At 31.2% G+C, this 26,566-nt stretch overlaps 2 protein-coding genes and 1 pseudogene across 3 annotated transcripts; 1 reads left to right on the forward strand and 2 right to left on the reverse strand.

Annotated features, from left to right (window-relative positions):
* The first annotated feature begins 3,348 nt into the window (after positions 1 to 3,348).
* Positions 3,349 to 8,022, forward strand: LOC114190267 (protein NRT1/ PTR FAMILY 5.2-like; annotated as a pseudogene). Its single transcript, XR_014996642.1, has 4 exons — positions 3,349 to 3,712; positions 5,262 to 5,479; positions 5,762 to 6,327; positions 7,061 to 8,022. The product of XR_014996642.1 is annotated as a protein NRT1/ PTR FAMILY 5.2-like (transcript).
* Positions 8,023 to 9,497: 1,475 nt separating this feature from the next.
* Positions 9,498 to 13,943, reverse strand: CI51 (51 kDa subunit of complex I). The gene is made up of 3 exons (XM_028079974.2): positions 13,805 to 13,943; positions 11,636 to 13,107; positions 9,498 to 9,810 (listed from the first exon to the last, which is right to left on the reverse strand). The coding sequence occupies exon 2, from the start codon at positions 13,094 to 13,096 to the stop codon at positions 11,648 to 11,650; it is 1,449 nt and encodes a 482-aa protein (XP_027935775.1). The 5' UTR covers positions 13,097 to 13,107; positions 13,805 to 13,943; the 3' UTR covers positions 9,498 to 9,810; positions 11,636 to 11,647.
* A 1,598-nt stretch (positions 13,944 to 15,541) lies between these two features.
* Positions 15,542 to 25,050, reverse strand: LOC114191700 (uncharacterized). Its single transcript, XM_028081050.2, has 14 exons — positions 24,824 to 25,050; positions 23,135 to 23,504; positions 22,649 to 22,823; positions 20,483 to 20,566; positions 20,176 to 20,417; positions 19,830 to 20,049; positions 18,978 to 19,057; positions 18,781 to 18,865; positions 18,418 to 18,549; positions 18,215 to 18,328; positions 18,065 to 18,112; positions 17,287 to 17,371; positions 16,707 to 16,763; positions 15,542 to 15,984 (listed from the first exon to the last, which is right to left on the reverse strand). The coding sequence occupies exons 2-14, from the start codon at positions 23,347 to 23,349 to the stop codon at positions 15,884 to 15,886; spliced, it is 1,638 nt and encodes a 545-aa protein (XP_027936851.1). The 5' UTR covers positions 23,350 to 23,504; positions 24,824 to 25,050; the 3' UTR covers positions 15,542 to 15,883.
* Between the last annotated feature and the right edge of the window lie 1,516 nt (positions 25,051 to 26,566).

Here is a 26,566-nt window from a genome sequence, read left to right on the forward strand (position 1 = left end):
CATTTCATTGGTTGCAAGATCAGTCTAAGGTTTCTTAGTATTTTATTTTATATTTAATTTTTTCTACAGAGAAATTGAGAAGTATGATTAATATTTAAATTTTTAAAACTATATTATGTAATTTTCTAATTGTAACAATTAGATTTCCTCTAATATATAATTTCATTTTATTTTCTCACTCCATAATAAATAGCCAAGAGTATAAAAAAGAAAATATTACTTCTTTGACTTGCAAAAGAAAAATTAAAATAAGCTTTTTCACTAGAAAAGTCAAGTAGAATCTGCATGTTAGGTCACACATCTCAAGAGAATCTCAATTAATACAAAAAAAATTAGTATTTATTTTAGGTACCAATTCATTATCAATCGAGATAACCCATGATATCATGTATGTATATTATAAGAAAATGTGGTGAGAGAATATATTTATATGATATTATATTAATAAATAATTATTTATTTAAGTACGTAGTAAAAAACTTATTTTCTAAGCATTTGTATATATTAGACTTGAATACATTTTCATAACCTAAGATATTAGTATCTAATATTTTTATATATCTCTTGTACACCAAAAGGAGAATATGGATACGTTAACATTGTGTATTTTCATGATATTATTATAAATTCCGTAAATACGTGTTAGACGTATGTAATTGTTCATAACTTAATTGAATTAAATGTTACAAAAATTGTTGAAATCATTACTAGTAAAAAAATTATATTTTTATAACCAATAAGTCAATTTTAATGAGATTGTTTTTAATTTTTTTTCGTTTATTTTATAATTTTTTGGAACATGTATGTCTTCATTTTCAACTTATATTTAACAAATAACAAATATATGTATAAAAATTTGTCATCAGTATCACTTATGGTAAGAGTAGTCATAATAATATTTCTTTTCATTAGTCAACACCATTTATACCATCTCATCTTTTGAATAATAGCATATTTTGCTATTGCGAGAAGAAACTTAAATGTAACAATTGTCACTATTATGGTTAATAAGACTTGTAATAAAGGTGTTGTTTATATGATCATTTATAATTTATTTATCTAAATTATTTTTATATTTTTTTATTAAACATACATTCATAAGGTCAAAATGTATTTATTTAATATTTAAAACTTTAATTACAATAAAGTATTAAATATTTATTAATTAAATAATTGGTGAGATTAATATTATTTATTAAAAGAAATAATTATTTATCAAAATGAAAAAAATATAATATAATAGTTACTGACAAATTCAAAAACAATAAATGCATAAAAGTTCATATTATATTAAAATTTATTAATTTAATATTTACAACATTAGCTACAATGGAATGTTTATTAGTTATATAATTAGTCAAACTACTATTCTCAATTAAATTTATTAATTTATTTAAATTTATTAAATGAGTAATTACTATTTATTAATTAAATAATTAGTAAAAATTATTCTTCTCTTGATAGACATCTCAATAGGCTTTTACATATTTAAGTGTATCAATTTTTGTGGGATTCTTAAAGCACGATTTATTCAGTCTTTAGTTGATAAGATTTGTAATTAGATTGATTTTTGGAAAGGGAGATTGTTTAGTATAATAGGAAGAATTTAACTAGTAAATTCGGTAATTGTTGGCTTGTTATCTTTTAACTTTAAGGTTTACAAATAGCCTATATATTAAGCTTCTTTTTGAGGTGGAACAATGGATTCGAAATTTTGTTTGGATTGGTGATTACAAAATTGGGGACTGTTAACTATTAAATGGTCAATCTTGTGCGATTCTAAGGAGAATTCTAGTTTGGAGGTTACAAATATTCATTTAGAGGTTAGTAATATTTAGTTGGAGAATAAAGTTTGTTTGCTATGTTTAGCCTGAATTGAACTTATGTGTATTTCATTTCTTAAGTCTAAGTATAAGAAATATATGTTCATTAAATAATCATCAATCTGGCATGATATTAAGATGCATATGATGTTGTTCTTAAAAATATTTTTTAAACATTAGGTAAGGGTGATTGTATTATGTTGACAAGGGAAGATTGTCATACAATATACAAGTTTTTGATGATGTCCATATGCACATTGATAGTGTCCTAGATCTGTTACTAGCTTTGTTAGAGCTGCCCAAATCTATAATGGTAGTGTCAATCTAGAACTATTGTAAGCCAAGCTTAATGCATTTAAAATCAACCTAATCAAGGATAAATCTAAACCAAGCAAAGTTTTCTATATCTCAATAATTGATTAGCTAACTAATCTAATCAATTAAGTTGATCATTAGAGCCACTAATACAAGACCTGAATTCGATAATCGATTATATTATTTCCCCAATCAATTAATCTCATCAAAAGCAACCTTATCTTTAAAAATCAACATTGTCTCTCATGTAAAATAGGAATTTTGAAGTAAAAAAGGGGAATTACTAAGATTGAGAGAGTTCTCGAGTTCTTGGTGAAAAGCTTGCCTAGGACTTTGAAGTTCACCAAGAATCAATTAAGATAGGTTTGATCTTAAGGCTTCTTGCTTGGCAATAGGATTGGGTTGTAAAATCTGCACTTTCATATGTACTCGTTTCATTTACTTGTTGTATTTCTCAATTTTGTAAAATTTGCACCTCTAGGTGCACCATTTTTATTTTAACATTTTATTTATAACATTTGTTTGCATATATACTCATAAATAAATATTTAAGCTTTTAAATATTTTCTAAGCTTTGAATTGATCGATTAACATTTTTAATTTGACAAATTTACACTTACATGTTAAATTACTCTATTATAATTAATAATTGGAACTTAATTTGTAAATGTTAATGATTTAAATTATAATGATATTTCATATTTACATTTTTACAAAAATATAATATGAATTTTTTTTTTAAATTTTAAAAAATATATAAAAAATAAAAATGGTTTAACGATTCAAGACGAGCTAATTCGTCTTTGGCAGACCAGATCAAAACGAACTGACGGATTGAAAAATATAATCTAACCCACCCTATTTTGGCAAGCTGACAGGCTAGTAGACTAACCCGTCGAATCCAGTTCGCTTTGTCATCCATAGTTTTAGTTTAGAGGGTGTCAACATATAGAATCATAATGATGTCAGCATACTTCCACATTAATTATGCTCATTTAGGCAAAAGTACATGGGAACCATTGGAATTTAATTTCTTTTCATTTAATTTAAGACAAAATCATGACAATTTTTTTTTTTCAATAGAGTCATTAATTTGTAACTGCATTTATCCGTGGTAACATAAAAAAGTTTTCATAACAAGTTATTGTTCATTAATTACTTATTACTAATTTTGTATGCATATATTTATATAAGTTGACAAATATTTTATGGAAGAAAGAGATTTTTTGGGTGCTGAACGTTGAAAGTAGCATAGTTGTGTGTGAAGAGAAAGAAGATCATTTGCGTGTTTGGTTGAGTCTAAGAAAGTCATAGGATGTTCATTAAACGCGAAACATGAGTGATTGTTCTGTGCGTAGTTTCAGAATTTTGATGAGAATTTATAGGCAAACGTGGGAATCTGAAGACAAATCCAAAGACATAGTTTTGGTTTTGTTCAGAAGTGAAGATTTTTTTGGGTATGGAAAGAGGAAGAAGAGTGAGTGATTATGCAGAAGATGGAACTGTGGATCTCAAAGGAAAACCTGTTCTCAAAGCTAAGAGTGGTGGTTGGAAAGCTTGTTCTTTTCTTCTTGGTAACCTTCTTCTTCTCACTTTTATCATCATTTCACAACTTTAACACTTTTTTAACATTTACATGTTTATATCTATCCAAATTTTAGATTCCATGTAGAAAATTAATTTTAACCATCATAAAATAACTAGTTTTTTTCTTTATATATATTTACATATTTTTTTTCATATATTTTGTTTAGTTTCGTAAACTAATTTTGAAGACATTGCTACGTGTTTAAAAGATTGTTTTCTTGGTAAGAAGAGAAAAAAAAAATTGAAACGATGAAGAGGAAGAAAGAAAGGATATAAGAAGTGAGATTGCAGAGAGAGAGAGAAGAGTGAAAAAAGAGAGATGATGTGATTTTGGAATATAAAAAAGAAGAAAAATTGAAGTTGAACGTGGAATGTTAGTTTGTCAACGTATTTTGGCATATATGTTATTATATAGGTTTCTTCTAAAATTTAAACTTGTTTATAATAATAAATCATGTGGATATGCTATCAATATTATGTTTTAAGTTATGTAAAAAAAAATCATGTTTAGATCTTTTATGTTCATATTATTAGTTATAATTAGATGATTAATAAAAAAATATTAATTAAAATGATTAACATAATAAAAAGCATCTTAAATTGATGTGATTAGATTATTGCTAGGTGAGTAATTAAGTTAAATAATTATTTATTATTTTATCAATTACTTATACTTTTATTGAATGAGGGGTGAATTAAGTTCTTGAATGTGTCTTATGTTATCAAATTTAATCCTTGAAATGATTTATTAAAGGTGTGAATTGGTTATATAGCTTGACGAGTATATTGGTTGTGATTTATAAAAGTGTTAAAATGAATGTAATCATATAAGTTAATATGAAGAACTCTTAAAATGAGTTACGTCGATACCAAAATATTTATGGCATAAAATATATTATTTTTTTTTATTTACTATGGTTTAATTTAAGGCCTATTTTATAAAGTTTGTTATATGATATGATATTGTACTCAAAATTTGTACAAAAAGATTACTCCAAAAGATACCAAAACATTAACTAAAATTTATTAACCAGCAGAAAATCCAAATTCAGAAAGTAGTATATAAAATTTACTTACTTAATCCTTATAATGGTATGACTTTACTTAGAACTTGGATTCTCCGCTGAATTTTGTTGTGTTATTTTTCTACTGTACCTTTCATAATATACTGATTACCATTAATTTTAATGTTTTAAAATATATTAAAAAGATATTTAAAATACCAATCCAGTGTATTTTTAATGTTCATTAAAAAACAACACAAAAAAACCAGTAGAGAATCTGGACTTCCACTTTATGGATAACATCTTTTGAAGTAGCTGCAATTGAATGGAACTATTTGTTGTTTAGGTCTATGCTGTGATTTTCTAGGTGAATCCTTACCATTATATTGTTGTATGAACATGCAGTCATGCATAAGCCAAACATTGTCATATGTTTCTCATAAGGTTGTGAATATGTAAAACAGAATTGCATTGTCTATTGAATCGATTGGATTTGATTTGGTTGAATAAATCAATGAGATGTGTGATGCAGTATACGAGGTGTTTGAAAGAATGACATACTATGGGATATCATCAAACTTGGTTCTGTATCTGACAAGGAAGCTTCACCAAGGCACTGTCACTGCTTCTGACAATGTCAATAATTGGGTTGGCACGAACTATATAACTCCTATATTAGGTGCCTATGTTGCTGATGCTCACCTTGGTCGCTATTGGACTTTCGTCATTTCCTCTGTTATCTATCTACTGGTATGTCTTTCTACACATTTTACACATCCTTATCAAGTTCAAAGCCAATTCTGCCATGATTTTGTGAAATGAAGTTGTTGTATGTCCAAATCTTTGTGCAAATCACACTAACATGTCTTGTTGAGTGCATCATCAATGAATGAATAAGAAGAGTCAATGTTTAGGTTTATCTTCAGTTTAGGTATTGTACATTGGCTTAGCTTCTACTACCTATCAATTTTTCTGCTAAATTGTTAAATCTGTTGGCTGGGTTGAGAAATTAATGTGTATTGGCATTGGCAGGGTATGTGTCTGCTTACACTATCAGTTTCCCTTCCAAGTTTAAAGCCTCCAGAGTGCCATGAAATGGATGTGACAAAATGCAAGAAGGCCACCACACTACAGTTAGGTGTGTTCTATGGTGCACTATACATCTTAGCAGTGGGTGGTGGTGGAACCAAGCCCAACATTTCCACCATTGGTGCAGACCAATTTGATGATTTTGACCCCAAAGAGAAGGCATATAAACTCTCATTCTTTAACTGGTGGTTTTCCAGCATCTTCGTTGGGACCCTTTTTTCATTCACAGTTCTTGTGTACATACAAGACAATGTGGGGTGGGCTCTTGGTTATGGTATTCCAACTATTGGGCTTGCTATAGCATTCATCACATTCATGGCAGGCACACCCTTCTATAGACACAGATTGGCCTCAGGGAGTTCCTTCACTAGAATTGCAAGGGTTATAGTGGCTGCTGTGAGGAAAAGGAATGTGAATGTTCCTGTTGACTCTACACAACTACATGAGCTTGATGTGGAAGAATACAGAAAGAAAGGGAAATTCAGGATTAATTCCACTCATACATTGAGGTACTATGATCTGTCTGATTCTCTTCTAATTTTTTTGTTTTAAAAATTTTCCTTTCACACTGATGGATAATAATTTCTCATCCAAACTCTACTTAAACTTGGAAGTAAAATTAGAATTTGTTCTTGTCTCAACTTTAGTATATTTTGATCTCCAAACTTAAATAATGAATAGATATAACTATTTTAAACCAAGGACATTAATTGTTAAATGACGTTCGAAGTTGACATTTGAGTTGGAACATGTCAAACATTGTAAACTGTTCAAATATTAGCCTAAAATACTATTTTACACATCTAAAAAAATTAACTCAAGTTAGGTTAGAAGGATTGTATCTATTCATTTCTAAAATTTGAAAACCAAATTATGTCCAAGTTTAAATTCTAATTTCGCGTCAATGTTTTGAAACTAAATATATATTTAACCCATTTTGAAAATAGTTTCTGAAATAATTTTTAAAAGCCAAAGAAGAGAAAGAGTTAGGAGAAGCTTTCTCATCCTGTTCTGTTCTCTTCAAACTTTGTTCAGGGGAAAAACTTTTAGAAAACAAAAAAAAGAAATGTGCATAGAGGACAAAATACTTTCAAATGTGCTTAGGCTACAACAGTTTACACAACATAGAATTGTTTTTGAAACCTGCAAACAAACAAGGTGTAGTTCTAGCCTATTTTCTCATTCATTTGATGTGTGATCTTGTTACTATGAAATGTTATGTTCACAAGTACAAATATGCAGGTTCCTCAACAAGGCTTGTGTGAGAAGTAGTTCAAGTACTAGTGAATGGATGCTGTGCACAGTTACTCAAGTAGAGGAAACTAAACAAATCCTGAGGATGATCCCCATCTGGGTTGCTACATTTATTCCAAGCACAATGCTTGCTCAGACAAACACCCTTTTTGTAAAGCAAGGAGTTACTCTTGATAGACACATTGGCAGATTCAACATTCCACCTGCAAGTTTGATTGCATTCACATCTTTCACCATGCTTGTCTGTGTTGTACTCTATGACCGTGTCTTTGTTAAGATCATGAAGAGATTCACCAAGAATCCCAGAGGGATCACTCTTCTTCAAAGAATGGGCATAGGAATCATGATCCACATAGTGACTATGATAGTAGCATCTTTGACAGAAAGGTATAGACTTAAAGTGGCAAAGGAACATGGGGTAGTTCAAAATGGAAAACAAGTTCCTTTGAGCATATTCATTTTGGCTCCTCAATTTGTGCTGATGGGATTAGGTGAAGCCTTCTTAGAGGTTTCAAAGATAGAGTTCTTCTATGACCAAGCCCCAGAAAGCATGAAGAGCCTTGGAACTTCATTTTCCATTACTACTGTTGGCATTGGGAGTTTCATCAGCTCTTTTCTTCTCTCCACAGTTTCAAGCATCACTAAGAAAAATGGCCACAAAGGATGGGTTTTGAACAACCTGAATGCTTCTCATCTTGATTACTACTACGCATTTTTCGTGGTTCTAAACTTTCTGAATTTCATCTTCTTCATGTTTGCTGCAAAGTACTTTGTGTACAGAGCTGAAATTTCAGATTCTATTGATGTGCTTGCACAAGAACTGAAGGAGAAGAGATGCGATGTGTCAAACTAAGTTTCAAGTGATTAGTTGATTCAATATCGATTTATAGACAGCTTAATGTTGTAAACTCCTATTTAACACTTTCAATCTAGTTTTTTTCTCTCTTCTATTTTATCATCACATTCTATTTCTCCTGTTAATTAGAGATTGAAAGTGGAAGAAAGAGCATAGCAACAGCTTAAGTGTCAGAATAAAGAACTTAGGAATAGTTTAGTATTTGTAAGCTTATTAAGTTGTTTAGGGTGTGACCATTTTGCTTTTCACTCTCTTCACAATTGGAGAGATATCACATTGCATATTTTGACAGAAAACAAGATTGGAGAAAGAAATATGATTTAATATAGCTGAGCAAGCAAAAGATAGTGTGTATGCTTTCTAATGAAAATGAAAGATGAATTTGCACATGATTTTTTTTTATCTTTAACTACTGTGTGAAAGTTTAGTATTCTCCATCTGCTCCATCTAAGAAAAACAATTAAATCAGCTTTGCTAGTTGCTTTGGGACTAAATTATAGTACGCACTAAATTGGAATAAAATCTGGTTTATATAATGAAATAATTGTGGTTCAGAAAAATGAGAAAAGTAACTGGGTAATCTACTAATCATTAAGAAATTCAAAGATCTTTCAAATCAAATTATTATTCTGGTAAAAAAATATTAAGAAAAATTTACAATATTAGGGAGGGTTAACCCTCTCACACACACACCCTAATTTTTTGGTCTAAATTTCTGTATATACGTGATTGGTAGCAATTGACACTTTTTTTCAACAAAATCTTATATATTTTACCCCAAATCCTTCCGATTTCTTTATTTCACTCACAATCATGTGTTTAGTTTCACTCAACAGAAAATTCAATGGCAATTCAATATGAATCTTTATTTTAATTTTATAAATTTCATGGTCATTTTTTAATTGTTTTCACCCTTTAAATTCAATTCAATTTAGTTAAATATTTATTGTTATTTTAAATTTGTACTATTAAAAAATATATTGTAAAATGATAGTACAAATAAGTCTCCTAATTTTTATATTTGATTTATTCTATAAATAAAAAGATCATAACAAATAAATTATTGAAGAAATGCAAAGGTATGAAATTATTTTCCTACTACAAAAATTCTTTTGGTCATAGTTTGCCAAAAGTTGTGCTTGTTTGACAATTGTTTTGACTGAACAGCATGTATTGCCAAGACGTACAAAATGACAAAAAAGTTAATAATATGCTATAATATGCTATAATTATAGCATATTACAAGAATATGCTATAAGAACAGTTAATAATATGCTATAAGAACAAAACACCAAATATAGGTAGAACTTCGGCTGCTGTTACAATAAAGAGTGGCAAAATCAAAACACAGCAATTTGGAAGAAGTATTTCATAGAAGTCAAAAATGTCTCTTGCATATAAAAGAAATAAGGAAATGACCTTGGTGCCGGGATTATAATTCTAGCCGAAAATTATCAAAGTATACATATGTTTCAGTCCATGCATATGAATCAACAGACTTCGAACAAGCAAGTTGAGAATGGTTGTTGAATAACATGTTCTTCTAAGAAAGTTAACCCAAATAAATAATTCAATCAAATCCGGTGGACATGATACCTCATGATTCACTGATAACATGCGTAAGCATGAATTGTTTCTCAAAATTAATACAGTATACAGATATTATTAACAAATTACAGGAAAATGTGTCAAATGACAAGCAGGTACACAGTTTAAACTCTCCCAAATGGATTCCCAGGTATGGTCCAGCCAATAACTGCTACAACATGAAAAAAGTAAATAGAAGTAGCGATAAAGCTACAGTAACCTGATCCACCTATTTTTGCAAAATGACTGGTAATGTTTTATTCTGATTCTTTTTATCCACCAGACAGTCATACCCCTGCATATAATACAATTCGTATGTAAAGAGCGGTCAGGCATCAAACATCATATAAGCAAACATCTTCCCATTGCATAGCATAGTTAATGTTGATATTTAAGTATGAATTTTCTTTCATATTTTTTATATTAAGATGGACTCAATCGGTAGCAATGTCAATGCGAAAGACGTTTGTCAACATTTATAAAATAAAGATATAAACCTAGCATTGGTTTCAGGTTAACCTTGCCAGTCAAAAGCATCTCAATCTCACATGTTAAAAACTAACTATACAACATCAATAATATAAAAAAAAAATAAAAAAGAAACTATTTTGAACTCCACCACGGACAAAGAAATTATAATGGGATAACTGGTCTTTGACAAAAATATATGAAGTGATAAAGTAAAGGTTCACGTACACTCTTCATACGAAGTGGGCTAAGTTTACACGTGACTTAATACAAATTAAGGGTAGATAAGCCTTTACTCTTCATATTGCTAATAGAGCATACAACATAAACATAATTCTTTCAGCGATATATTTCAATGAGAAATAAATGTTACATAAATCAAACTAATCTTAGAAAGTCAATTTTAAACATGACTCAACCTCACAAAATCGACCTAAAATAAGATTTCCACCTATCTACATACTATAATTTGACTATGTCTTTAGTTAATTTGATATATCTTATACACTACCTCACTTTGAAAATTGGACATCATGAGTATGTATGAGACTAGATATTTAGGTGATTTGATAGCAGCACAATAGCAAGTAGAAAACAAGCTACTTATTAGTGAAAAACGACTACGAATAGACCTACTAGAGATAGTTCTCCATTCTCCACAGCTTTCTTATTGATTTGAGGACTTCATAATATTGGATGACATTTTTAAAATCCCTCTAGTTTGAAAGTTTACCCATAATTTTCATTTCATCTTCTAAAGTCCCTAAGATCTATCAAATCTCCAATAAGAGTGCTTACACTAAACTGAACCAAAGGGAAGGGGGGAGTGCAATTTACTTGGAATAAGTTCGGGTCACAACTTTCTACCTACAAAAAATTTTGCTTTTATCGAAATATATAAACCAAAAACTCTGCTTTTGTTAGCCAAACACTAGAACTTTCTCTAAGGTAGTTAATTTAACAAGCAATATCCTGAAAATAGATTTCATCAACACGTAGATGTCCCACATTTATCACTTCAGGAATAACATACTACTAAAGTTGAACTCTAGGACACCTTATTATGCATTTAAGTTCGTACTAGCTCTGAATAGGTATCTGATGCGTCTTTAGGCTGTTGTTTAGGATGTTATGTATCTGAAGTATTTGTTGGTGTACTATTTGTCTTCAGGCAGTTATAGATTTGTGGTGTTACCATATATATACATGGCATAACAGTTTCTGTGTTCTAAAGGTAATTGGTAGGGATTGTATTTGAAAGAGAAAATGCCTGTGTTGGGGATTAGACGACCAGTTTATTGTTTATTGAGAGAGGTCATTCTGTGAGAGACTTTGCCCTGTGTTCGTCCTTTGTTGTTTGATCAGATATCTGTTTTAAGTTATTTTCAGATTTAATCCAGAAAATATATAAAGAGAACTATCTGGTTTGTATATGCAATTCTCTTGGGTCTAATCATGCCTCTCTTGTGCCTCTCCAAACATCAAGTTGTTCACTACAAAAATTTGAAAGCAAATATATTCTTTTATCTATTTAACCCTGTTTTTATCTAGCATTTCCAAGCTTGATCAAACAAATATGGAAAAGTCTGATAAAGAGATGTTCCCTTAAATGATTAAAAGGGTAAAGTAAGGTAACTAAGTTAAGAAACAACCTTAGTAATAGCCTAACCAGTGGCCTGCAGCAGCTCCCTTTCAGCATTCTCTCTAATCCTTCTCTCAAGCTCAGGCCTGAAATGCCTGATAAGACCCTGCACTGGCCATGCAGCAGCATCACCCAATGCACAAATTGTATGACCCTCAATTTGTTTAGTTAACTCCTGAAGCATATCAATTTCTTCTAGCTTGGCATTGCCAACTTTCATTCTTTCCATGATCGTCCAAAGCCAGCCAGTTCCCTCCCTGCATGGGGTGCACTGCCCACAGCTCTCATGCTTGTAGAAGTAAGAAAGCCTTGCAATAGCATCCACAACATCAGTAGATTTATCCATCACAATTACAGCTGCAGTTCCCAACCCAGACTGGACAGCCTTTAACGCATCATAATCCATCAAGACATCATCACATATATTCTTTGGAAGCAGAGGAACAGACGATCCTCCTGGGATCACTGCAAGTAAATTATCCCATCCTCCTCTAACACCTCCACAGTGCCTCTCTATCAACTCCTTCAGTGGAATACTCATTTCCTCTTCAACAGTGCAAGGCTTGTTGACATGCCCTGACACACAATACAGCTTTGTCCCAGCATTGTTCTTCCTACCAAAACTGGCAAACCATTCAGGCCCACGCCTTAGAATGGTTGGAGAAACAGCCACAGTCTCCACGTTTGTAACAGTGGTAGGACAACCATACAACCCAGCATTGGCTGGGAAAGGTGGCTTCAATCTTGGTTTACCTTGTTTCCCTTCAAGACTCTCCAAGAGGGCTGTTTCCTCACCACAAATATAAGCTCCAGCACCAAAGTGGATATGAACATCAAAATCATAGCCTGAGCCACAAGCATTCTTACCCAATAAACCAGCTGCGTAAGCCTCTTGCCTGGCCTTTTCAAGATTCTTACGTTCATTCACATATTCACCCCTGATGTAGATGTAGGCAGCAGTAGCCCTCATTCCCACTCCAGCAATTAAGCAACCTTCTAACAGCTTATGTGGGTCATGCCGCATGATCTCCCTGTCTTTGCAAGTTCCAGGTTCACTTTCATCAGCATTAACGACAAGATAGGAAGGGCGGCCATCAGATACTTTGGGCATGAATGACCATTTAAGGCCCGAAGGGAAACCAGCACCACCACGCCCACGGAGGCCAGACTTTTTCATTTCATTCACAATCCAATCAGTACCCTTGGTTACGAGATCTTTCGTTCGATACCAATCACCACGTTTCATGGCACCTTTCAGAAAAGGGTCATGTAGCCCATATAAGTTAGTAAATATCCTGTCCTCATCCTTAAGGCCACCAAAATGGGTTTTTTCTGGCGGTGGAGGAGGTGGTGGCGGCTGTGGTGAGGTAGGAGTAGAAGCACCCTGAGTGCTAAATTGTCTTAAACCAAAACCCAATTTCTCACTACGATGTTGAACCAAGGCTGTCCTTAGTGAAAGAATTCCCCTCATGATTGCCTTACCTGACATTAATTCCAAGTTTCAGAACAAATTATTTTGGGTTAATCAAATCGTCCACAACTATACATCATCAAATAAAATTGACTATTGACTACGGGACACATGAACACAATAATTAAAATTACCAATTACAATTACTCATAATCAAACCCTATTCAGCGCAATCAAATCAAATAACATAAACAAGGACAAAACTTAGATGCAGTTTCATTTGTAGGCATCACAATTGGAGTTTTATCTCTGTTAACTATGTTCACCTTTAAAACAAACCTTAATCACTAAAATTATCAAGATAAAACTCTGATTCTCTTCTGATTGAAGAAAACAGTGCCAAAAACAACTACGGGGCTGTATCTAAGTTTTTTCCCAAAAAGAAAAAAAAAAAAAAAACAACCCAATAAGAAAAATTCAAATTTTCTCTCAACATAAAATCCACACAATAATTTCACACACACACAAAATAGCGTTTTATGAGAAATTGGGGAAACATCAGAAAGACAAATAAACGTGATGGGTCTCATGCATCTGCAAGTCTGGGAAGAATGAAGAAAGGGTCAGATTGCATTGCAGGCGAATCGTAACCACGAATATGTTTTGAAGGTGAAATCTGAAGCAAAGAAAACTAGGGCACAGGTTTGAGAAATTCCAACATTGTTGGATTTGGGAAGAAGAAGGGTGAGAAACACGAAAAAAACGTACCAGTGGAGATGCAATTGATTGTTCAATGGGATCTGATGAGTGTTGAAATGGGAACACTTCTTCCTGCTGCTCTGTGTTGTGTTCTGGATTTGATTGCTATGAGGATCGTTTCGTTCCGTGTTTTTTTTTTTTTTGTGTGTGTTGGGTTAGATTTTGGGCTTCTATTTAGCCACGTTGCGTTTTTGAAAAAGGGGTTTTTCATTCAATGCTAAAAAAAGAAAACTTGAAAGAGACATAAGTTTTATGACGAAAAATACATTCTACCAAACTCTTTGATTTTTATTTATTTTTTTGCTTTTAATTTTTCTTTGTTAGAAAATTGGAGAAATTTCAAGAGGTAAAATTGTGGAGTTTACTTTAAAAATAAATTATCTATAATTTTTACTATATACATATTTGAAATGATTTTTTTAATCTTAATAAATGATTGTAAATGAATTCTATTTTAAAAAGTGTATTCTTTAATAGATTTTTCTATTTGACTGTTAAATAAAATTTAATCACTAAAATAATTTTTTATTATTCTATTGACATTACATGGTGGTTAATTTATATTGATCAACATAACGTAGAACAGTTAAAAGAACTCCAAATAAACTATAAGTTTTAGTTCCATAGTTTAATACTGTAGTTTGAAGATCACACTTTGAGCTAGCTTTCAAAAACAATGGAAAATTGGAATTGATTCTATAACATATTCAATTATAATAACAAAAAATAATAATTAATATATATATATAGAGAGAGATTTTCAATTGGATACAATTTTTTAACTATAAATATCTTATAAAAAATAGCAAATAATTCTCTTATTTGATAATATTACATAAAAGATATTCCCTCTTTTTAACTGTAGTGATGTCATTTTTTAATTAAACACACTTATCCTTTAACAAATAAAAAAGAATTTATTTATTCATTTAATAAGTGTATAATTTAATCTATAAAAAATAACAAATAAAAAAAGAATTTATTTATTTATTAAAAAAAATTATTTTTAATAACATTTTTACAAAGTTTTTTTTTAAAGAATATTATTTAACTGAAATAAAAGGCAAATATAAATGCACTATGAACGTATAAGATTGCAAAATAAATTCGTAATTTCTTAAAAATCATGAGGTTATTAATATAAAATAATTTTGGTCAACTATAATTTAAATAAATAAAGAAATGATACATAATTCAAATAAATAAGGAAATGATACAAGATGCTTGCGATTTAAATGGATTCCTTTTTAAGGTAAAAAAAATTGTCTGAATTAGACATAAAAATAATACGTAAACTAGTTCAAACTAAACCAATTGTACCACACGATCAAAAATTGACTAGTTTTAACTCAGTATTATTATTTTACTTTTTTTAACAAATATACTAAAACAATACTAATCTGAAAACCAACAAATTTAATACATTATATTTTAATTGAGCAACAAATAAACTCTTACCAAATACTAATCTCTTCCAAAAACAACTACAGAAAAAAAAAAAAAAAGTTCTTCATATTAAGAACCTGCTTCCAACCAATTTTCCCTGATTTTACTCATCCATGACCAGTTCAACCAATTTTAGACTCATTCCCCAGTTATCTAAATTTGAGTCACAGTATCATTTTTTTAACATGTGAAGATGATGCAACATAAATGATAAACAGTCTTGTAAGGCATGATTTCAGCAGTAAAATTTGGACCCTAACATCAGATAACAGAAAATGTTAACCTACAAACCAATCAATATCTATAAGTTGTACAAAAATGTGTGAATTGCACATCTTTGTCAGAACTTCAACTTCAACAGTAACATAATTACAGAAAAAGAAACTATGATATTTAACATATTGAAGTTTGATAGAAGGTGAATTGAGGAATATACACCTTATAACATTTTTCTAAGCAAACAATATCCCAGTCAGCTAAAAAAACCAGCAATCCAAAACCAGAGATTTCAGGATCTGCTGGCTTCCAAATCTATCAACTCCAATCTAACAAAAGAATGTGAGAAAATGAACAATCAGTAGACATCCACATTTGTTTGTGTCCATGGTCTTCAACATGTCCTGTAAAAAATATTTGTATAGATCATTGTGATTCGCTTTTTTCAGGAACTTCCATTTGAGGAGGTAAGAGATTTAAGAAGCTCCCTCTCACAGGTTGATTCGCAGCCACAGCTGATTCATCCTCTGTATCACACAGTAAAACTGATTCATTAGAGAATGTATCAAGCCGTTTGAAGATATAGTGACAAAAGGTAACAGCAACTGCATGAGAAAATTATCATGACTTGTGAACTTCTGAAACCTCTTAATTTGCTTTATGGCAGCTTCTAAAGCATTTTTTATATACACACATTATCTAAAGTGATTGAGAGTTAGCTACCATATGATTTTCTGATGAGAGTTACTCTTGTTGATTTTAAGAAGACAATGTGTTTGTGTTTACGTTTCTTAAGAAAGTCTCATGAAGATCCTCATTGAACATTAAGATAACAAGGTTATTTTAATGTGAAGGTTCAAATTAACAAAAGAAAGAACAAAGAACACAAGATAAAAAGACAACATAAAAGTGCGGAAGCATTAAATGGACTAAAATCTTAAAAGAAAGTTTTTTCTATGCATGTCTTAGAAACTACAGAATTGGGATTAGGGAGAAAAAAGGGAAGGAGAAAATTTGTTAAAATTCATGTGGTTGAGGTTTACTTTCCCCTCTTTTTCTTGATCTTTATCTATTTCCTTCTAAGACAACATAAAATATAATCTTGAAATATGTCAGAAGAAACTGTCTGTGATACAAAGTAGAAGGAAGAAGTATATGCAGTTCTAGAATGGAATCATTCGGGTATCACTTATACTTTCATTGGATATATAGAAAGACAAATATCTGAAAAAGAATAACATATTCTTACCAAATAGGGCCTTAATAGATGGTCTTTTAGGTTTTGTGGTCTTCTTCTTCAGTTCAGCTGATAATGTACACAAAAAAAATAGTTGTGAAGAGAAATGCAGTGATGGCTATAAAGTGAAAAAATGAAAAAGAAAGAAATGATCTCAACAAAAAATTATGGTAAAATCAAAATTAAAATTATTCAACCCATCAAGATCCAAAATTAGTTATTATCTCATGCAGGAAACCATATATAACATGGGAATAAGACAACATTTAGAAACAAATCTGCTTCATTTTAATTGTATGGCAATAAAACAAATAGTTAATGAAATATCAATTATACAGCTTTGGAATCAAATTAAATTAACAAGAGAATCAAATATCAATTAGATTAAATGGTCAAAAGAATCTTTAAATACACAATAAAGAAAATATCTGTTTTTGTTGTTCTGGAAAGAAAATGATGAAAATGAAATGAAAAGTTACATAGTAGAACAGTTATAACACATAGATATATACATAGGTACACACACACACACACACACACACACACACATATATATATATAGAGAGAGAGAGAGAGAGAGATTTGTAAATACCAATTCCTGGTATTTCATGATCATTTACGATTTCAAAATTCTTGTATGTGTAGCCAACGAAGTTAACATCTTTAGATGGCAGCATCTGCAGCAAAATGTACTCAGAGTAAATTGCAAACCAAATGTTTTAGTGGCAATCTGCTACAAGCATAATAGCAGATTCCAGAGATAATGAATCAACCTTCTGGAAATTACTCAAACCAATTCTAAGCACCTTATTTTCTCAATTACATTCAAGTTAAATTGTCAAGATGTTTCATCACATGAGAAACCAATGAAAAATTTATAATAGATAGATTAATGGATAGGTAGATACATTAAAATAATAGAGAGATAGACTCGTTCTAGCAGTTTTACTTGTGATGAATAACCCAAAATAATCTGATTATGTATAATTTGAACTTGGCAGAGTACACTCCTGATAAACCTAGACTCCAATATGTACACAGTGAATGAAGGAAATTCTGAAATTCAATATAGTATATTAATCAAAAAGCATCTCTAATCAAATATATATCCCATCAGTCTATTTATAACCCAATATCCAGAAACATAATAAACTATTTCTATTCTAAGTTGGAATAAGATATCCAAAACAGAATAAGATCCCTTAATCAAAGTAACAATAAAAAATTCCAGATGAAAGACTAATTGCGAGAGCAAAATCCTAAATATCAAATCTAATGGCCTAATCCACATCAATGACATTAACAAACGGTACAAATAAAGCAGCTCTTGTAGACCAACTATATACAAAATGTAAATAAAAAGAACCAACCTTTCTCCAGGGCCCTGCTTTTGAGCAAGCTACAGTTTGCTTGTCTACCTACACATCATTGGTAGAACAAAAAGAGCATGACAATGGTGACAAAAATAAATAAATAAATGAACTCTTCTATATCCATGAACATCAAGACACATAACATACCTCTTCAAACTTCTCAAAGTTTTGAGTATCTAATTCATCATTGACCTCAGGTATGAAAGCAGCTTTCATTTTGTACAGTTTGTCCCATTCAATGCCTTTGAACCATGGATGGGCCTGGACAAAATGATCAACCGCTCATTTGTTAATGTACAACTGTATTGTAAGGTAGATTGTAAAATTTAGCAAAGAACACACCACAACACCTTTATTTCATCGGCTCCTTTGGTTCCAAGCCTCTGCTCCACATTACACAGGAGTCTACAAATAAGATCTTTTGCCTCTACTGAAAGTTTAGCTTCTTCTGGAAATTTCAAATTAGTTCTCCAATTTACTATCTGCATATTGAAGGTGACGTACAACACAATTATAATTGACGAAGACAAAAAAAATGTTACAATAAAAGGAACACAATGGAAAACAGTTAAACATTTCACGCTAATTGCCATGAGAAACAGTTAAATCTTGCAGAACACAATGGACTCAAAATCAGACATGGTGTAATCCAATTCATACTAAATGCATTATGAATTGGAATGGAATCCATTAAGATCAGATCTGCATGTTACCTTTCTACAAGTCAACATTGGTTCATCTGAGTAAAAGGGTGGATACCCCACAAGCATTTCATACATTATAGCTCCGAGAGACCACCTGGAAGAATTCACATAACATCAGAATGAACTGAAACAATAAAAAGTTCACAAGAAATTGGGGGGCTTTGTGTAGACTTTTGAATGGAGAAGTAGAAGATATTATCTAATACCAATCACATTCCACGCCATATCCTTTCTTCAGTAGAACTTCTGGAGCAATATAATCAGGTGTTCCAACTGTAGAATAGGCCTGCGTTATTGCAAAGAAAGAAAGGCTTAAAACTGAGGCAAAATCAAGTGTTCAACAACTTACATGTTAAATTATACCATTTGATATAGGAAGGAAGAAATGAGACTTCAAATAACAAAAATGTATATTGACATATGGTGCGGATGATATTTTCCAAAAGACAGGGCACTAACACTTATTTATACTAAGACTTAGATTTACACTTCTAGTCCAAATAAAATAGCATAAATAGCACTAACCCCTATTTACTTTAGGGATGAGAATGGAATAGTAAAACCAAAACCCACCCATCCCATTGTCATCCCTAAACCCAAGAGGAAATGATGTAAAATTCAAGAATGCCAAAAACTTTCTCAATAAACACTGCAACCACAGCCTCCCTTCTTTGACCAACCTCCTATTTATACTACTAACTACAGAACAGTTAATTACAACTATAACTACTCTTAGTTCGTTAAAAATGTATTCCAGTTAGTTATAACTACTCTAACTGCTCCAAGTTAGTTACAACTGTATTTGTATCCCTATCGTCATTTATGTTCCTCTATCTTCTCACATACACTTTCCTAATGAGAGGTGGTGTATCACTTTGATATCCACCTAAAAAATGCCTATAAAAATAAACATATCAACATCCAAAACCTGTAAGTAATTAACAGCGAATTGTCTATTTAATCCTAGAAATGGTTCTGGCCTGAAAATAAACAAGGAATTAAAATGATCATAAACGTATGTGGAAACTAATATTGAGGGTTAATATTGAGGGTCTTACAAGCATTCGTCGATTTTTCTGCCAATGCTGCAGTTGTTCCTGTTGAGTTCGTTTAGGAGCCACTGGACGTCCATCACTTTGGAGGGCTCCACTTCGATTAGTTCCAACAGAAAAGTCCTTTTCTTGAAGATTACTGCAGTCTAGTGGTTTACATAATCCAAAATCTGACAACTTCATGTGACCATTTCTATCTAGCAGCAAGTTGTCAGGCTTGATATCTCTGGAATGCATTTAAAAATCAAATCATCAAAAGAATTTATAGATCCAAAAGAAGGCCACTCTAAATATCGGTGATCCATGTCATAAAAGAATACTACAATTTTCCATCATTTATGTTTGAGTTTACCTATGAATATAATTATGTTTGTGAATTGACTCTATGGCTAGGACAGTCTCCCCAACATAGAATCTGGCTTCATCTTCTGTCAGTATATCCTTCCGCATCAGCAATGTCATCATATCTCCACCAGGTAGATACTCCATTATGAGATATAAGTATTCCTCATCTTGAAAGGAACAATAAAGTTTAACAATGCAATTGCTGTCAACTTCAGCAAGTAGGTTTCTCTCAGCTTTTACATGTTCAACCTGAAAAAGTATCCAAAAAGTTTAAGAAAGCACAATTTACTCCAACAATGTGATCATTTCAATACCTGGCCACGACGAAGCATCTCTGATTTCTTTAGCTTCTTCATAGCATAAACATGACCAGTGGCCTTCTCCCGGCAGACTCTAACCTATGAACAGATGGAATTGCAACATTGTAACAAATCATTAGACAAGTTTATATAATCAGAGTTTCAAAAAAATACTCATTACTTGCCAAAGAGGCTATCCAATAACAGCAATGTCTCCAAGCCAAATTCTTCATAAAACTTCACAGGTTACTCAATGGTGGAAACAGCTAATATGCATAAAACAAACTAGAGTTTTCTTTGCAACTAAAATAATTGATATAATTCAGCAATTCAGTAGAGTTTAAACCAGCACAATGTCAAAATACAATGGTTCTTTAAATGTTAAATTGAAGGTTCTTGATCGCAAAACTTCATCATCACTATAAATTTTGAAATGCCGATATCCCTCTTTGCAAGACCACTTCTCCCTAGCATACCTTAGTTATATCCTTAATCTAAAAATTTCTAACATGTGTAGAAACAAGTGCAATATAAAAATGATGGGCCAATGGCAGTTGGGCCTCCAACTGAATTTTATGAGAAAGAAGGGGTTAAGGGTATAATTGAGAAGGAGAATTCTATTACCGAAACAGTGTAGGGGGACTAACAGAATGGACAACTGTAACAAGGAGATTGGAGAGGTAGGTATGGGGAAATCATGCAGAAGACATGGATATGAGAGAGGGGGAGGGGGGGGGGGTTGGAGAGCAAGGAGTGAGGAGGATGATTTTTGTCACTGAGCAGAGAGCATTCTCTGAGTAGATTTTCTTTTTGCCATTTCTATTTTTATTCTTTCTTATACTAATCGTACTGCAATCAAGGCTAGTTCCTTAAATTCCCATCAAACATTAATAGTAAATTTCAGTTCCTGTCAATATAGTAGAGTTAAATAACTAATATGAGTGCCATTACTCAATATGACTAGCAATTCTACCTCCAAATATCAGGAACAGAAATGAAAATAGAGAAGAACAAAACTGATCTGATTGTTAAAGAGAGCTATAAACTTGTAACCAGAATTTATGGTTTCAAATTGCAATCAACATCACCAGCCACCACACATACATATCAGTCAACTCATTTTAGTCACTGGAGGTAACAGAACTCAATGCAATCTACTCAAGATTCTACAAAGGACCTACCTAAAAGGCAAAATTATACTGATATACACATGTATATGCATACAAAATAATATAGATAAGGAAAACACCCTCTAAATCACAACATTAAACTATCTTAAATAGGAAAATCATAATCATAAATATTAATAAATAGCCGATAAATGTGAAACAATTAACCTTCTTTCCTTTCAGTTGATAAAAATAGCACATTTAAATTTGAAAAGAAAATAAAAAGTAATGGCAATTATGATATATGAATCAGAAAACCGAAACTCATTCAATTATGAAACATAAATAAGAAAATCACCACACATATTGCATGTACCCGTTTCAGGCTAACTACTGTCAATTTCAGTTCATTACAGCATTTTACCCTAAAAAAAAGTCATCGGCCATCATTTCTACTCCCTAATTCTAATAGAAACAAAAAAAGACACTAAAAGTTATCATTCCGATAATATTGCATCATTCAGCTTTTTGTGTGTGCTGAGAGCCAACAAACAACCTACAGCCCCGAAGTAAATAGCAATGGCAACAACAGCCAGAACAGCAATGATAGTTGCAATTAAGAATATGGACAATTGCCGCCATGGCACCCACCAACACCCTGTTCTGGCATTAATGCTAAAGGATAAAAGTCAAGGCCATCCACCTAGGAAAATAGAGGGTGACAGACAGATGGCTTTGTTGCACTCGCAGAATAGAAAGGCAGAGACTAATATTATGAGTTTTTGGAACCTAACAGAAAACGGGAAACTCATTCAGGATCATTAATCCTGTGATTACATGGTCAAGATCACAATCCAAAGAAATCTGACCTGCAACTGCAAAGTTAGCTCGCTCTAGGGGCCAAAATTCGTAGAGTTGTACAAGTCAACAAGTTAAATCACAATTTTAACAACACTTACTGTAACATTATTGCCAAGATCTGTTCATATAAAATTAAGGTCAAACATAAAGATGGTTTTACTTGGATGCACAAAGATAGTTTCATTTAAATACATATATAGATAGTGTATACCTCTCCAAATGCACCCTTCCCGATCATAGTCAGCGGCTCAAAGTCATCAGCACCCATCTTATGTCTCTGAAGCCGCATGTACTCCCTCTCCTTTTTCTCCAAATACTGAAGCAAGTTGTGCTGCTCTTCCTCAGACACTTCGGCATCTGCCAACTTCTTTTCTAGCATATTACGTCTGCAAAAAAAAATAATTTAGGTCTTATTAAAGACTTAAAACAATTTCCATTTCCATTAGCTATTTGCACATAATAACATATCACTTCAGAGACCATTGAAGACGATCTCACACAAAACTATATTCCATAATCAGTTGGAAGAGAGCTTGCTTGGCAACAAAAAAGCAGTGGCAGTAAGGAAAACACATTTCAATCAGCTCAGATATGACAATAAGCATGCTAGAAAATTACTTCATATGTACAGAACTCATCAAGAACACTAGATTGAATTGTCATCATGGGCTAAAATATATAATTGAAGTGAAGATACCTTTCCTTCCTCTCCTGCAGGCTTTGCATCTGCTTCTTGTAATGATTTTCTATGTACTGCTTTGCAGCTTCAACTTTCTGTTTGGTTACATTTGAAGGCGGTTCTTCATTTGTTGGGGGCTTTGGCCCTTCTTTGGTCACACCTGTAGTTTCTTTTGCAGACTTCATTTTATCATTTCCCTTGAACTTACTAAACCACCGCCTTGTAGTTTCCATTTTATTCGTTCACCTCTTATGTTTCCGTTTTGTGTTTCTACTTCACTAAAGATCAAAAGTTTTGCCAAACAATGATCTCGTTTTATTACCAGACATGAAAATCAAGGTACTATTGTTCCTCACCAGAAGAACCCAAGGCACATTAACTGCTATGTCTGTCCAAAGAAGAAAATAAACAACACTCAGCTAACAATCCAGCACATAGTAATAACTGATCGGAATTAAAACTTTAACACACATTCAAGTATAGAAGCAGCAATCAATAATCATTAAATAGGAAGCACCTAATAAAAGAAAAGAAAACAAAAATAACTCAATGGTTTGTTTGTTAAGCAAGTAAAGGATAAATCAGATGAAAAGGTTGATCATAACTAATCTCACTTCAAGTAAAGGAACTGTCAGAGAAACTGCAGAACTAAAAGTAAAATTTAAACCTAAACACTCATTGTCAAACTTGTTAGTCGAAGAAAACTTATGGGCTCCCGAACATATATACTTGGAAGTTTACTTACCTAGTATAAAAATCCGTATAGAAAACTATTAATGACACATGCATAGCATAATACTCTTAACATGGCAAGAATTAACATTTCAACTTCATCAAAAAGACAAGTAGCAAATAACAATAATAAAGTTGGATAGTACATTATTAGCACTAAATAAGATCAAACCATATAAATGGCCAAATCATATATAAATTCATCAAAACATAAGTTCCAAAAGTGAAAATATTTGAAAAAGATTTAAAATATTGAAATCATTTAAACCCTAGTACAACACTGTCACTTTCAGTTCAATTGGAGGCAAAATTTTCAATTGATTTCAAGCTTGTTACCTGGCTTCTTCAGTCTAAGAATGACATAATTTAAGTTCATCTAGAAACAGTTTCATTTGCAATTTAACTCATTTTCTCTACTCACAATCATAAACTCTCAAGAGTTCACAAGTTAAGGAGTTAACTCGAGAATTTAACAAACAAGCCTAAAATGTTTCATAAGTGAAGCCACCAGTCACAAATTTCAGAAAACTGAAACATTGCCAACAATCCCCATTTCACAACAAACCTTCCAAAACCATCTGATTTTCCACGCCACCATGCGTTTCCATAACTTCTAGGTTTCTTCAAGAGCGCACACAAAATACACGCAAAGGATATCATATGCAAAACCAACGAAATCAAAAGCCAGAATACATATCCAGTTCATTGTAATCAAACAATTCACAGTGCATGTCAAAATTACTCTTCTGGGCAGCAAGGAACATGGTCAAAACACAATCTTTCTGGACAATCCAAAAAAAAAAACGATTTTTTCCTTTTCCCACATGTTCCCGCTGACCCAGTGACAGAAATAGGATAAGACCCCCACACACACCCAAAAGAATAAATAAACAAAACCAAAAATCAAAGTCAAAACTGATTAAACAACAGCAGCACAAGTAGAAATTTAGATTGAAAGAGGAGGAAAAAAGGAACCTTGAATCTGGAAGTTGCGAGAGAAAGAAGTGAAGAAGGGTGGTGTAAGAGCGTAGAGAAGCAGTTTGCGTTGTTGTAGTTGTTGTGGTTGATGATGACGATGGTGGTAGTGACAGTGATGTGAATGCGATTCAATTTGCTGGTTTTAGTTTTTTGTTTTGTTGTGAGTTGAAAGTTCACAGTTGAAAGTTGTAAGGCACTTTTAGAATAATATTAAAGTTGGATGGATATTGGATACATAGTGGAAACCGAGTTCTCTCTTCTTTCCCTTCTTTCTATTCCACCTTACCCAACCTACACCCAACACAACACACTACGTTACTTTTTTCTCGTCTTTTGTTGTTACCCTAATAACACGGATTCATTAATTGTTTCGATTTTCAAACATCCATGACTAAACACGCTCTAAATTTATTTTCTAATCTTTTTAATTCAATTTTATTCTATTAAAAGTTGCTTTCTTTTATGATAGTCACTTCATAAGTGCAAAGTGTTTAACTTTTGATAATAATCATAAATTTAAACTTTAAATGGGATTTTAAAGAATTCAAGACTTCAATTCAAATCATTATTGCTATATTTAATATTTCTATATGCAACGTGAAATTTTAATGTAATTTTTAACTGTGTATAACAGATTTGCAACGTGAGATCTGAAAAAGAGAAGAAATAGATAAGTTACTCTGATTGTGACTATACTGGTCAATTTTATTTTAGTTTGATGGATCTTTATTATGATAAGTATGAGAAGATTTGTTAAAACATTATTATTAGACCATATAAATATATATTTAATTTTGAAAAGAAAATGGTAAGACCATAACAAATGCATGAGAATAAGTGGGAAAAACATAATTTTATTCCATATGGAGGAAACATGGATATATAGGTATGTGTGTGTCCAATTTTTCAATTATAATAAAAATATAAAAAGTTAAAAACTTATTATGTTAACTGGTATCACTGTAGGAAATTTTATTGTAGGAAAATTTTAATTTTTTTAGATATTTTTTCATTATTTATTTTAAACTAAAAGAAGAATTAAATTTTAGGAAAAAATGTCAAGGAGAACAGTTATGTTGGAAAGAAAATGTCACTTAAAAAGATAAAATTGATAAAAACAATTATTTTGATTTCAAAAGTATGTTTAAAGATAAAATTGGAAACAAAATATAATCCTCTATTATTATATAGATAAATATAGATAATTATCAAAATAAAAATTATTATTTAAATTATTAAATATGTATTAATTACGTTGTATTGTTTTTTATAATATTTATAATTTTTCATTGCAGCAATTAATATTTATAATTAATAATTTTGTATAGATTATTAAGTTAATAAAAATAACGTTTACGTTGAACAATTTTGTATGGGTTGTTATATAATATAATTAATTATCTTCGTTACATAATATATATATATATATATATATATATATTTAAATTATTAAATATGTATTAATTACATTTTATTGTTTTTAATAATATTTATAATTTTTCACTGCAGCAATTAATATTTATAATTAATAAATTTGAATAGATTATTGAGTTAATAAGAATAACGAATGTTTACATTGAATAATTTTATATACGTTATTATATTAATATAATATTCAATATGTTATATATATATATATATATATATATATATATATATATATATATATATATATATATATATAAACGTGTTTTAACAAAGTTTGAGTTAATTAAGTTATAAGTGAGTAGATTATAGTTT

Source organism: Vigna unguiculata, chromosome 7 (assembly GCF_037176805.1).
Source record: "Vigna unguiculata cultivar grain cowpea cultivar isolate G323 ecotype 2 chromosome 7, ASM3717680v1, whole genome shotgun sequence".
Taxonomy (NCBI): domain Eukaryota; kingdom Viridiplantae; phylum Streptophyta; class Magnoliopsida; order Fabales; family Fabaceae; genus Vigna; species Vigna unguiculata.